Source organism: Silurus aristotelis (genome assembly GCF_946808225.1).
Source record: "Silurus aristotelis genome assembly, chromosome: 6".
Taxonomy (NCBI): Eukaryota; Metazoa; Chordata; class Actinopteri; order Siluriformes; family Siluridae; genus Silurus; species Silurus aristotelis.
This window is the reverse complement of record NC_139579.1, coordinates 17,531,580-17,546,248: the sequence shown is the minus strand read 5'-3', so window position 1 is coordinate 17,546,248 and position 14,669 is coordinate 17,531,580. Positions and strand designations below refer to the sequence as shown.

The window sequence follows — 14,669 nt, the reverse complement described above, 5'->3', positions numbered from 1 at the left end:
TTAGTATAAGTAGTAGTATAAATATCAAATTCCGTATTCAGGATACTATCAAATCAAAACTGAAGCAATGTCCTATATTGTCTATTTCTAGTTTTAATGGTCACAGTTTATCAATAAGTAAAAATTAATTGCAAAGCAGTAAACATCCATTTTAATCTGATGCTGGTAAACTAATTTAATATGACAGGACAAATGTGCTGGCATCACTTTTGGATTTAATGGCCAAGTATTTCAATGCCATTTCTGCTCTCCATGATTGGTTCCAGATATTGGCAGCTTCCTTGAACTGGGCCTTTAGTTTAGATGTATAAGCACAGATCACAAATCATCACTACATGCAATGAAAGTTGAAAATGAAAGTATTTCTGATGGGTATACTTTTGTACAAAAAGGAAACTTATAAGAAATTATTTTATTTTAAACTTTACTTAAATACTCTGATTAATAAGAACAATACCACACTACAACCAGAATATAGTGCTTATAACCCTATTAAAATAAATAAATAAACCAAAGCACATGATTATAATGGGATTTTAAAATAAGGCTGTGAAAATGTACACAATAAAAGGACAATTTGAAGAAAGAAGGACAGGCACATATGCTGAAGCCAATTTGCTTATGATATATAATAATGAGTGTTTTAAATGCTCATCTGTAACTTGCACGTGTTATGTCTTTGTTCCTGACTACAACTGTGGAAAGCCAATAGTGTAGTTACAACTTACCCACATGTTGCAACAGTCTCCACATGTTGCAGTGTAAACAGCTGACCCAGTGCTACTGCTGATTTGACTTGGAAACCACTTACACCCTGGCACCGTGGTCACGGACCGTTGCTTTAGAAACTCAGTGACCGTACATGAACCACCGAAAAGGCACCACACGAACAGCGCATCACAGCCACCACACATTCTGGTGACGTCATTTTATTCAAACTAGGAGCTTTGAATACCATTTACGTGTCTGCAGGCTTTAGGGACACGGACGTTGACACTACACCTGCATGAATTTAACATACCGATTGTCGCTATGCTATCTGCACGATAATCTGTACAATAACGTGTTTGGGATCAAGGATGAATCACATTTATATACATTCTGCTAATATTTAAAAGTGAAAAAGTCCATCAATCACGTGTTTCACGTAGGTCTTATTATGCTAAAATGTATAATAAGTAGAAAAGTGGGAGTCCAACTGAGCATAGAAAGAAATGCGCAGTCATTTCTTATGTTTTGTGGAAATTGTGAGACGAGCAAATCTTCCATTACAGCACACAGGCCATGCTCAGAAGAACACGATCGAACAATTAAACTTTCATTTAACTACCACGCTACCCTTTAAAACACCTACACGTACACATCTGTTTAAAATTTATTTATATAGAAAGCAATGTCAAATGTCACATGGTTATCTTTAGCTGACTGTGCATGTGCAATCAGGCTTTAGACAGGAGTGTGGGTTCTGTAACATTAAACAGGGTCTTAAACAATACCGGAGAACATGGTGAATGTACTGGCCTGATTTAATAATGACCATAAGCAGACTGTTTTCACTGGCGTATTAGAAAAACATGTTCTAAACACACACAGGTGAGTTTGTGCCTCCTAGTCTGAGTGGATCCACTTAGGGAAAGCACAGTCTTGCTGTCTGTGCTGATTGCATTTTACACTGCTCAGTTGAAGAATGCTAGTGCAGTAACTTCACAGTGCAATCAAGTGTGGGGAGGAGTAAAGTGGATTTTTTTTTCAATGCTCGGAAATGTAGTCATAATTGCATTCACCGTAAGAGTTTTAACTATATTACAAATAAGAATATAAATAGATTCAGAAGCTATAGCAGTTATGCCTTTGCTCGCTTATCATCCGTAGTTGAGGATAACCACAAGAAGTTATGCACATGTTGGGAATTCCTGACTACTGGATGGAAGCTTATGACGACTTGTGGGATTTTCTGGAATACAGAGACTTGAATATACTACTGTAAAGCCATCGTCATTCATAATGAAGAAGACAAGCCGAGACGACAAACTACAAAGCATTACAGCGCACTTCAGTGCTGCTGAGCGTCCGTGACTTTATACTTCACTGTTTAGACCAATAACACATCCCTTCGAGTGAAAAAATCTGAAGTCGTAGCTAATGAGCCTAGTGACTTATTGTATTATAGAACTAAAACAAATTACAGTCATTTAGCAAGACAGAAAGATGCAAACTGCAGAATACTACACATGTATGGTGCCAACTACAGAAAACAAAGAGGCACAGCTGCTGTGTTTTCCGGCATGACCATCTGAGACGTATAAACACAAATTTGGTTAAAGAGAAAGTAAAACGGACGGGACTAAACAAGACAGAAATAGGGAAGACTTTTATTTTCACTGAGTACATGCTTTTTTACTATTAGCATAGTTAACACATTTATTTTGTCTTCAAGGTTTCTCTAGAGAGAAAATGTAATTTCATACGGCTTTCCTTAAAACATTTGCAAATATAAAATATGGGCATATAAACGGCATTAAAAAGACCAAAAAGTACTCTTTAGATTATAGAAAATAACCTATTAACATGAAATTAGAAATCTAACAAACATATAAATGAAATCTGGAGAGGCACTGCAAACATTTCTGTAAAAGTCCTTTTTGGTCTTGGGTGTACGTGTGTCAATAATCCTGACAGGGAAACAGTGAGTGGGCGTAGGGCAAAGTGGGAGAGGGCAAAAAGTTTGTCCATTCATTTGTCAACATATGCGCATTTCATGATTTTGTTATTTTAACTTGTGCTGAGTTATGCTGCATCAACCTGGAGGCTAGAAGAGCTGACTGACAGCTTGTTCTTAGCTCAGCAGCTGCGATGGCTGACAGGCATCCAAAAGGTTTCAGCAGCAGGATTTCTGAGGAGATGTAAAGGACACATACAGAAAAAAAATTATAACTAAATTAATGATTACGATCATTGACATGATAGATCCAAAAAGGCAAGAAGCTAAAAGTCATTGTTGCTAGAGTTGACAATGTGTATAATAAAAAAAACCCTGAACATTTTATTGCATTTAAGTTTTTCAATAAACATTTTCATTAAGATTTTTCATGCCAGATGCATTGTGAAATCAAACACATATAGCAACACATTTTAGTATTTCTTATGCTCTTTAAATGTTAATTTCCAGAAATATGACCAGTGATAGTATATGTAAATATGTCAATTTCATAAGTTTTTGTCTTGATTGTGTATTCTTTCAGCAGAGTTAAAAATAATTGGAATCCTCTAACAATGAAAAACGCAATAGCAACTATTATTCTGGCATATTTAGTTTCAAACACCGTAAAACATAATAAAAAAAAAGCATATATTCAGTAAAATATGCTGAATTCAATGCACATATAATTTCAACCAAGATCACATGTGTTAAAATTGAATGCTAAATATAACAGCAAAAGTGAAAAACAGAAACGAGTATCATCTGATAAAACATGTTAACATGATGTGTTGAGCTAAACTCCATCCTTATCCGTATTCTTTTTGGAGCTAAATGGGATTCCTTGGTGGTGTTCTTTCAGAAAGGAAGTGAACTTCCATTAGTAAAAGATCAACGTCTTAAACTTGTTTTAAGGTAAGCTGAATCTGATCATGTTTCCTGTTAGCGGTGAGTGTAAAAGACTGCGGTCTTTGTTTGGGTGTGAAGCTCTGCTGTGGTTACAGTGCCAGTTTATATTAACTGCCCTTGATATCTTAGCATCACAGATAACAATACCCTTATGAGATGATTATTTATATATATTTATATATATCTTTCAAAATCAGAGGGAGAAAAATAAGATATGGTCCATAGTCAGATATAAAAAATTCAGAGCCAATCCTGGCCAATAACTGCTACTGAGTCATTTCATTTTTAGAACACTTTGGCATATTTTGAAAGCTGATGCGTGCATGTACTTGTGACCTACAGAGTGAAATTTGTCTGCTGCTTGACAGCTCTTATCACCAGTTTCTGTGTAGCCAGTCGGAGACATACTCATACACTAGCAGCATGACAGCACCTCCTACACACAGCAAACCACAAGGCATGAGAATCAATCAACATGACATGAAATGTAATTGCAAAAATATATCCAAATTATACAATGTTTTTCAGATTACCTGGTCCAAGTCTCATGATCTTGGGAATTAGTCCTTTGTATAATGCAAGATATCTATACAAACAAAATAAGAGACCTTGTGTGAAACAACAGTCAATCTAATTTCCACTAACCTTCAAACACATAACATATTAGTTCCAATTTAATTTCTTATGTACAAATAAATGCATTGTTATAATTCTAAAGTCTAGTACTTGAGAAATCTACTACACACATCCTTTTGGTTCTTAAGCATATATTGAGCCCTGAAACCTGGCCATGTTTTGTACCTGCCCCTAATGTGTTCAAGCTGATCTCTGGGTTGGGGTCGCCACTCTCCGTGTCCCAGCCTCTGTCCCCTGCCTCTACTGGCGTTAATAAGGCTCGAGCCACTTCCTCCTTGCCCTGCTGTCTGATTAAACTGACCTGTTGTGCGCCGTGCGCCTCGTTAGGACCTGCTTAACGACGTCTCCCATAGGGACCACTAATTAGATAGGACTGTGTTGTGTTAGAGGGTTGGACAAAAATTGGGTAGGGGTACCCTCTCAGCACCCTAAAGCTCAAATGGCTACACTTAGTGGTTCAGTCTCACACACACACGCGCACACACACATACACACCTTAACTCAGGCCCCGACTGATCTAATAAGAAGCAGTCTGGCAGTCTCCACGAGCAAAGTAAAAGGAGCAAATCACAACCCTGAAAACTCATAAAAGCAATGAATTCACTTGCAAGCTCATCAACCAAAAGTGACTCTGCATCTACAACAGCAATGACCCACCCACCCACCCACCCACGACCTGAGAAAAATCACTGCACACTCATTATTACACACTTTATTATGAAGAAAATAGCAGCATATCAACATGTTCAGTATTTAATGTTTCTATTCATAGCTAGACGTAGTAGTTCGTAAACTCATGAAATACAAACTGCCTAAAATTCTCCTCAAGTGTTTTTACCGAGCAAAAAAAAACAAAAAGAATTTGAACGTTGACCAGATGCAGCTAGGAGTTGTTGGTAGAGAAACACCCGCATCTCACTTGACATTAATATTTAGTGTGCAAACAAAAGTTGCTTTTTGCTGCTTCATTGACTTTCATTGAAGATCACAATAAGATCAGATCACAAACACCACCTCATGCAGAAATTATTTATTTATTTAATTGATTGATGCATTGTGTATATTGGTCTGTAGCATTTGTCCAGCTTCAATCTCTTAATTTTGATATAAATAAGCAGAGCTCACCCTTCTTCACGGTAGACCAAAGCCATGGTCTGGAAACAGCTCCTGTACTTGATCTCCCCTGGGACTGGCTGGGGACCCTGGATACGGCTTTTAGCCATGTCAAAGGGGATGTTCACGCAGGATGAGATGGTTCCTGACAGCAGTCCTATAGCAAACTTTCTCATAAACTCCAGACGAGGATCCTTTTCGGAGAGAAATGATAAAGGAGATACTGGGAAGAATCTAAATTAAATGCATAAGAGCAAGATCTTTCATGACCCAGAGCACAAAAGGTCAGCTGCATTTCAGTATGTAGTTCAGTTCTGAACATTTGTGGCAGGGAATTCTGGAGCAATTGCGGGTTTGTTAACATATTGTTTTGGAAAGAGGAACATGATTCTAATGTTTGTGTAGAAAAAGGAGATTTTAAAGCTGAATTTCAAAAACATAAACCAGGCATATAAAACACAAAACAGCTGCCCACTAAAGTATGCAGTGGTTGTCCTTCGATATTTCTGAGTTTGACTTAATCATCGTCTTTGAAAATACAGACCAGCAAATGTGGAGTCAATGAAGAGTGGAAAAAATGCCACTGAGGGGCATCCCGTGTGGCGGTAGAAACTAAATAGTAAGAGTGGAAAAGGAGACAAAGAGAATAACAAAGGAAGAAGAAAGGGGGCTGGGTTGTGAATATTATTGCAATGCTGGCATGAAAGCTCAGATCAATTTATGGTAGCAGGGGGCAGATTAGTGTTTCTTAAGAACACTGTGGCACTCCTATTGGCTAAGGCAGATCACGTGATACAGGGTGAGCTTTGGCGATAGGATTTATAAACAGGGATCATGCAGGCAGACTGGGCAGGCATATGGGGACAATTTGAGTAATTGGGCTGTGACTCGGCACCAGAGTATACAGTACCAAAAGAAGGCCAGACCCATGTAGCTCTGACAGTTAATTGGCCAGGATATTTTTTACAAATGACAGCAGCCTTGCTGTGTCCGGCCTTTTCTCAAAGCAGCTGACACCCTGAGTGACGAACTGTATCAACAGCTAATTTAAAAGTCTGCAGCAACACTAGGGGGGGTGGGCATTAACTGGACCCTACAATCACACAGCCAACATACCATTCAGACCTTCTATCATTCCTCATTTCTCTCACACAGGACCGTGGTGCTTGTGGGATGCCCCCTACAAACACATTCAGTATTAATATGTAATTGGATCAGGAGGCTTTCACAGCAGCATTACTGTACAAATAGTTTTTAGTACACATAGTCAGATGGCCATGCTCACTTGTGGCCAGAAGCCACCAGAGGAGATGAATCACTTATTAATCTCGATCTGGCTACATGAATCTTAATGTCTATAGAATGACTCAAGCTGAAACCTCAAAGCCCTCAAAATTCAGCTTTCTTGAACAATTTTGTCAGTCTGCTTGGCTGGAGGAGGAGTAAATAATAGTTTCAAGCCCCAACAGACAGGCAGCTTTTTAGACAATGAAACTGCATGACTCATTCTATTGAGTCCAAATCTACAGGATATGAAATGCTCTGCAGGTCTTACACTGTAATTCTCCAATACTGAAACAATACTGCTGCCTGCTTCCAATTAGTTAATTGAAGTTAATCTAATGCTCCAGTATATACATGTGGAGCACATGGCTCCACTTCAATTTAACAAAATTAACTTTTGTTTGGGATTAGAACCCTGCCGGGTGTGTAATGTGAACCTTTAAGGATGTGACAGAGAACAAACATAGAAAGGATTAGTACAGTTGATCTTAACAGCTCCTTTCCTCCACCTCTTTATCGTTATGTCTCTTTCCTTTTTCTTGCACACCAATCCATCTTATTAATCAGCTTTCTAATTTAATACTAAAGTGTGAAAAACAGTTTGCACCGTTATTACAGTTCTTGATCTATAGATGTCATGAAAATCAAGAGCTCATCTTTGTGATTTGAGAATTACCATTACCATCTTTTTTTTTTTTTACCTGGCTGGCAGGAAGGGCATTTTTAACATTGAAGTAGAAGCCAAAATAGATCATGTTGAAAACACCATGGCGCCCCAGTGTGGAGGTCAGGCCCTTGTTTAGCCCACGCAGACCAAAGCCATCTGAATTAATAATCATTCGAGCCTGGGTGAATGTGGATGGCTGCTGGATGGGAAAATAGGCACAAGAACAGAATAAGCTTAACATTTAAAGTATATTATGACATTAGATAAACTCAAAACACTATTATCACTATTGTCTCTTACCACTTTGAAGGAATCTCTGTTGGCCTGAAGGTTTACTTTCACTACTTCAAATGGATTAACCACCAGAGCTTCCGTTAAACCTGAGCCAAGACCAGCTACGGAGAGAGCCTTATGTAGACAGGAAAAGATGCAATAAGCCAAAAAAGCTATGGACTAGACAGTATTTGCATCATATGGAAATAGACATATTTTGGATGATCAATATTATGATCAATATGAGACAATATTTTGGATGATCAGTCAATGCTCTATGTATGAATGTCAGACCAACACTGTAATTCAGTGTAAACAATAAAACAGTGATATAAAGCTTGCTACGAATGTGTTTGTTCAGATGCAAGGCTTGACTTTAACCTAGTAGCTGAAAGAAAGCTGCTTCCATCATTCATTCACACAGGGAAGAATGGGGACCCAGACAGAAGACAAAGATGAATGAATTGCCTCAGACAATTTGACTGGAACAAAGATTAATTTGTCCAGATGCAGAAATAAAAGCTTAACCTGAAGGGACTGAATGACTCAGAAATGAATTTCATTTTCATATTCTCCACAAAGATACTAAAGGACCTTTCTTCTTAAAATGAATTGATGTAGCATGTATAGATATTTTTTAATTGGCGTACAGATCTTATGCATTGTAGCAAAGGAAAGTGTTGAAATGTAGACTAAAGTTAACTTCTTCATAGATATAAATGGATGTTTAGACACTGTATGTGTATGTATATTTGTGTACTTATGTGGGTGTGTGTACCGGTAAAATGGGAAAATGTCAGGGCTGTTTACGTGTCTCATTAATCTCCCTCAGTTTTTATCCCCCCCTCACACTATGCTGGACCATCATCCCAAATAGGCCTCAGCCATGTTTACACAGCTAGCCGTCCACTCTTTCATTTGTTATTTGTATTATTACTGCATACATCCTCATCCATCAAGCTGAACCCTCTCAGCTGCACTGAACAGGAAGAGGGGGCTCTGCCACACTACTCAAACATTCCCCTTAATAAATTCAGTCCATTGCTAATGATCATACCTATTCTCTTTGTGTCATATATTTCACACAGTATACCAGATCCTCCAGCTGCCTACGTGAGCACAAAGTGGCATTCTTAGAGAGGACGGGAGAAGGCTGGGATTAGGACTGTAATGCATAGGCCAGGTAAATATTTCCAATACGATGGCTGTACAAACAAATTTTGGAGAATGTGTGTGTGTGTGTGTGTGTGTGTCTGTGTCTGTGTGTTTGTCAAAGCTGACAGAAGGAGCTGCAGGTAATAGAGTGCTGTCACAGTAATGGATCATCTATCACACACTTCACTTGACTAGCATACACCTCTTCCTTTCTGTCAGCAGTCTTAGCAATGCTGGAGGCAATACTGGGTTTGTAATCATTTATTACTCTAAGTAGTGGACTTACTGAGGAAATATATTAACTGGTAATTATACATTTTCTATAACTGTAAGTGTTTCTCTCCAGGGCTTTAACACACCCTAACCAGATTTCTAAAGTAGAAAAGGAAAAAACACTATGCACTGTATGGTCACTGGCGTGTGTGTGTGCACGTGTGTGTTTATGCACATAGTATATGCATATGGAATGACTTACCAGGCCCTGAGATAAGGTAGTGTAACTTAGCAGGTTCTTGTATTGCTCAAAGGTGAAAAACTGTAGTGTAGACAGGACAAATGAGATAGCAGCATCAGGAAGTAGACTGAGACCGGCACACACACACACACACACACACACACACACACACACACACACACACACACACACACACACATATATATATATAAAAACACACACAAATGCAAACATGTACACAGACACTCAGAGAAAGAGAGATGCAAGTCATGCCACCACCCTGAGCAAACACAGCTAACACACAGACCATGAAGATCATAACAGCAACATGCTCTCACGTGCCCACACAACATACATAATGAGACAGGCAGATTATGAGCAGTGGTCATTGTAGAATTCGAAAATTAATAATATATCTAAGAAGAACTAATAAGACAAAGACAAACTGCCTTTTTTTAAAAACAAAATCAATAAAGTAAAATATAATACAAAAATTGAATGTGTATGTCCATCTGGACTTCTTCCTGGTTAAGGTATAAACTCTCATAACAAGAAACAATATTTGTCCAAATAGGACCAGGAAAGGAAGAATAAAAAAAAGCACTTTACAAATGTAATTTTCATACACATTAGTCCCTAGGGTTTACACAGAATCATGGAAAATCACCCAGTGAGCACCAGGTCTGCTGGCAGAAATGCATTGTTTATTACAGAGGTCAGAAGAAAATCGACAGGGTAAACCGACAGGTAGGCTAGGTTACTCAAAAAAAAAACCCCACTGGTGAGCAATGGTGACATATAAAACCTTAAGGTGGATTGGCTACAACAGGAGAAGACCACAACAGTTCTACTCCTTTTACTCAATGACAGGTATTCCAAGCTACAGGAGGAACAAATGAAAATAAAAGGGAAAAAAACTAAACAGTTAAGAGTAACAAAACTATGCTGCTGCTACATGATTGTATAAATAAACACAGGTACAGTTCCTTTTAAAATGGCCAGTCAATGTATAAAATGATCTACTTTATATTAATAGTAACATGGTTTTATAAGTCAAAGGTAACCTTTTGCTCAGTCTTCACCAGCAGATGCCAAAGAAAGGCTGGATGGCATGTTGGTCAAATATTAAAAGTCTGTAGCAAATATGCAAAGTGTAAAGATAAACAGAGCAAGAAAGCTTTATTTGATCCTGCATCCTTCAGGTGAAATACTATTTACTGCTGCAAGGAGAACACACCCAAGACTGTTTGTGTGTTTGTTGTGTACATCAGTAGTCTACTTTGTCAGACAGCTGTTACCTTAACTGCCCGCTTTGGTGTCTCGGCTAGAATTGGAGGCAGGATTCCCTTGTAAAAACCATACACTCTGTAAACAGAGAACAATTCGTTAACACATACACAGGTAGGATGAATGCACTACAAACAGTATTAGTTTTAGTTTAATTGAATTCAGGGAAGCAAAAGAAATGTGGACTGTGGAACTATCCAAACATTTCACAAAAAGTGCTTAAAGATCTGCGAACACCTGTTAACCATTCGATCCTAATGCATGTTTACATAATTCACGAGTCATCAAAATGGTAGGACTTCCACGGAAATGTGCACTGCTGACCAGATGTTCTTAGAATGAATGGAGGACTCGAGTGTTTCTGTTTGATGAATCTATTTCGACTCAAACATGGCAAAGCAAAAATCATACTACACTAGCGCTTGCCACAACAAACACCATGGATTCTCAGTACACAATACTTAGTTTAACGAATAAAAGTGAGAAATAGATTAGCACTTGTTCCACCTGTTGCTAACAGTAGCATGGCAGCCAGTTTCATTGCACCACTTCTATGGAAAACCACCCCTATCATCACTGACACATAGCGCTGATCTTAACAGAGCTTCAACTGTTCTTGTCTGTCTGTTTCAAAGAAATAGTTTCATGCCTAAAAACAGGTTCAACTGGTCTATAGGCTTAAACAAGCAAAAACTGCTCTGGAAAGTGGAAATAGTGGACACAAAATGCATGGTGAAATAGTGGCAGCCTGATCAGGATTTCAGCTCAGTTTTACTTACAAACATACTTAACTGAAATAACAACAGACTTTATGAACAGAATGACATCTGATAGTTACAATAATTATGAAGGCTAATACAAACCTGCCTTACCTGAATTCTCTGTACAACAAAGTTATTCAGAGTTGAGTTGTAGAAAAACTATATAAAACCTATTTAACAAATGTAGACCAACTTAAAAAAAATTAAAAAAAAATTGAAAAAAATTCACTGGTGCGATTACACAGCTTTGAGTGTATTTGGTATTTTACTGGCAGTTTTTTTATCAATATTCAAAATAAATTTTTTCTTTACTGTACTCCTAAACAGACGACAACTGGATTGTACTAAACAACAGAGCAAATGGAGCAATGTGCTTCATTAATCTAAATGTTCTTACTCTCACCCATCTCAACCAGACTCCTAGGCAGTCCCTTTTTGACAGCACATATATACATTTCTGCAGTTGAAACCTGACTCTGTTTTCTTAATCTTAATGTTAGGACAAGCCTGAGCACGGGAAACTTCTCTCTTACTGTCTGCAACACCACCACTATGGGCACAGAGAAATGTTACTTGAGTTTAGTAAGATTCCTGGATATAACGTAAGCGAGGACATGTACTGTAAAATTTCCAGTCGAACGTTCTTAAACACCTGGATTTATTTCATGTTTTATGTAATCACTCATTATTAATTATTGCCACAGACTGAACAAAACCATACAAAATAGCAATGAATTAAGAAAGTCTAAATCTTTGTGGAGTTTATTAACGACTCGCTGTTAGATCCTAATGAGATTCTGAATAAGTGGTTTATTAAAGGCAGACACACTTGAAATGTTTATAGATAAAAGACTCAAGGTGCTAATATTAACTCTGAAACATAAGTCAGTGGAGTGCTATAAGTGGCTAAAAAAAGTGTGGGTGAGTTGAGTAGAGTAGAAACATTGACCTTTTCCTATTGCTGGATCTCGAAGGTTCCACGAAAAGGTTTATCTCTTAATTAAAAACTTGGAATAATAATACATTCCTCAATTCATTTTGGTTTAATTTGACTTTTTATAAAATGCTAAAATCTAGGTTGTTTAAAAGACTTTTAAATGTTTATATCACCAGAATGGTGCTTACTTGAAAGTAACAACAGTTTCACACTAATAAATACTGTACAGTATATGTAGTATAAACAGACCGTATGTCCTCTGGGTTAAAACAAACAAAGCCCATTTTCTGTGTAAAAAAAATTTTTGGGACAATGACAACCCAATATCAGAACTAACTGGATTTTAACCAGGAGAAGGTTAAAAAAAAAAAAACCATTACAGTATGTTCAAGTACATCAGAAATGAATTGCCAAATGTTCTAGGAGTCAGGTAGGTTGCACTAAGTGTAAAAATGAAAGAAAATGGTAGTGAGCAGGAAGAGTTTATGAGTAGCAGAACATTCAAGTGTTGATACTGAACACACATTTGTGGACAGACAGGACAGTGTAGCGTGACTTCAGAGTGTGAAACCCACCACACAACCGTATTGTGAAAACACGATCCAGTAGTGGTCAACAGAGATGCTTTCGGCCGATTGCTTCTGAGTGCAAATATTGTTGTTTCTACAAACAATGATGGGTTGATTACCTCAAGTTTTACCACAACCCATCTCAAAAACCCACTACTTCCAAGAAAATCGCTCGTTCCCCTGAGACGTGCTGGATGTTTGGTTTGCCAGTTTATAAGCAACAGAATGACTGCTGCACTGATAGACAGGAACTTTTGTGAGTGTGAGAGTGTACAGTCAAAAAGGAAGCCCCTTCTCCGATGCATGCAAACTCGCTTCCCGGGAGTGGTTAGTCTGAGAAATCATCAGGTGGTGAGATAAAGCTCAGATTTGTAACACACATACTCAAGACCCCATTTGACTGAGCCTGGTTTGAATGCTGATTTGACTCTAAATGTAAAGCACACGCAAGGTCTCCACTAGGCCTTCGTAAACAAATCCATTCCTATTTAGGATCTGTGTGGGTCCAGCTGCCTGTGTTTGTATAGGTGTGATTTGTCTTTGATTTCCATAAACCCATTTTGTCCCATTCAACACAGAGCCACATAACTCATCATAACAAAAAGGGAGGAAGGAAACAACGCATTAACCAAATTGGATAATGAGACATATGTTTGATTCCAGTCTAGGTTTAAACACTGACTTCAAATAACTAATAGACATTTCTTTTTCTTATCTCTCAAGTATGCACGCTGCAGCCCAGGTGCCTTGTACTTGACCAACAGCCTGTATGCTTCATCTGCAAATATTACTGTTTACTAAAGGAAGCTTTAACCTTGTCCCTGGCCAAGAACAACACACAATCATCAATCAAAAAACAGCAAGTAGAGTCGCAGAAACATTTAATACTATACCTGCCAAATACAGTAGAAAATAGACGGAAATTATGATTGAATACGCTGCAGCAAGTAAGAACTTGTACCTTTATCATCCGCTGCACATTGTTCAAAAAACTAGTTACTACAGGATAAGGAAATAAAAAACGTTAACAAATTAACTTAGGTACAAGGAAGCAATGGTTTCTCAAAAGAAACCATTGCTCAACTTTAACTTGCTTCAACTGCACTCACCACTAGCAACATGACTAGTGTCAAGCAGCACATCTGATAGGAGCTTTCATTTGTTCCGGGCCATCAAAGGTATAGAAAATATAACTATTTGCTTGAAAATTGCACAATGGCATGAAATGGTATTAATTGGTATAAAAATGCAGCTAATGCATGTCGCTAATAATCAGCAAAAATATTTTTTACTTATTACATATTAAATACTTTAAATTTTTATTCTTTTTTTATTAGACAAATCTAACAAAAAAAAAACTTTTATACTGATATTGTTACTCAAAATAAAAACACCTCCTTATTTAGATGTTGAAAATGCTCAAGCAAAAAAAAAAAAAAAAAGAACTGATCAAGATCCTCCTACATAATCTCACACACTTACAAATTCAGACAGACTAAATCACAAACTATGGCCAGATTAATAGACTACAACAGTGCCTTGGGCTCTGACAGCTAGCTTGACATCTTAATGCATTCATGAACAATTGGGCTGTCAATCACCGCATACAGCAAACCATGTGAAATAATTGTACACAGTTTACTAATGTTAAGTACATAAAACATTTTTACATTAGTACTGTTCACACTTGAAGTGTTGCACATGCTAAAACATGAAATCACATGGTCTTTAAAGCTGTAAACTCATTCTCAATTAAATCACCTTGCTTTTAGATAATTGCCATGTTGGAACGAGTTTTAATATTTTGTATATTGTGGAAAAAAACAAAAAAAACACCATCTCCACCTTTTGTTTAGTTTTGATATGTGGATACGACAATGCTTTCTCCTGTGCTGTAATTTCACAACACAAATATACCGAGGGTGA

The 14,669-nt window shown here is 37.6% G+C and overlaps 1 protein-coding gene across 3 annotated transcripts in view; it reads right to left on the bottom strand.

Annotated features, from left to right (window-relative positions):
• Positions 1-2,360: 2,360 nt before the first annotated feature.
• The window catches only part of slc25a21 (solute carrier family 25 member 21), a 74,541-nt gene continuing 62,232 nt past the window's right edge, over positions 2,361-14,669 (bottom strand). For 2 of the 3 annotated variants that reach the window (XM_083543780.1, XM_083543779.1), the window contains exons 5-12: positions 10,488-10,554; positions 9,211-9,270; positions 7,608-7,715; positions 7,342-7,506; positions 5,369-5,550; positions 4,141-4,193; positions 3,948-4,043; positions 2,361-2,893 (exon numbers count right to left, since the gene is read on the bottom strand). In XM_083543780.1, coding sequence (XP_083399906.1) covers positions 3,982-4,043; positions 4,141-4,193; positions 5,369-5,550; positions 7,342-7,506; positions 7,608-7,715; positions 9,211-9,270; positions 10,488-10,554 — 697 coding nt within the window. In that variant the 3' untranslated portion in view covers positions 2,361-2,893; positions 3,948-3,981. The remainder of the gene's footprint in view (positions 2,894-3,947; positions 4,044-4,140; positions 4,194-5,368; positions 5,551-7,341; positions 7,507-7,607; positions 7,716-9,210; positions 9,271-10,487; positions 10,555-14,669) is intronic. The other variant, XM_083543781.1, reaches the window with a different exon arrangement.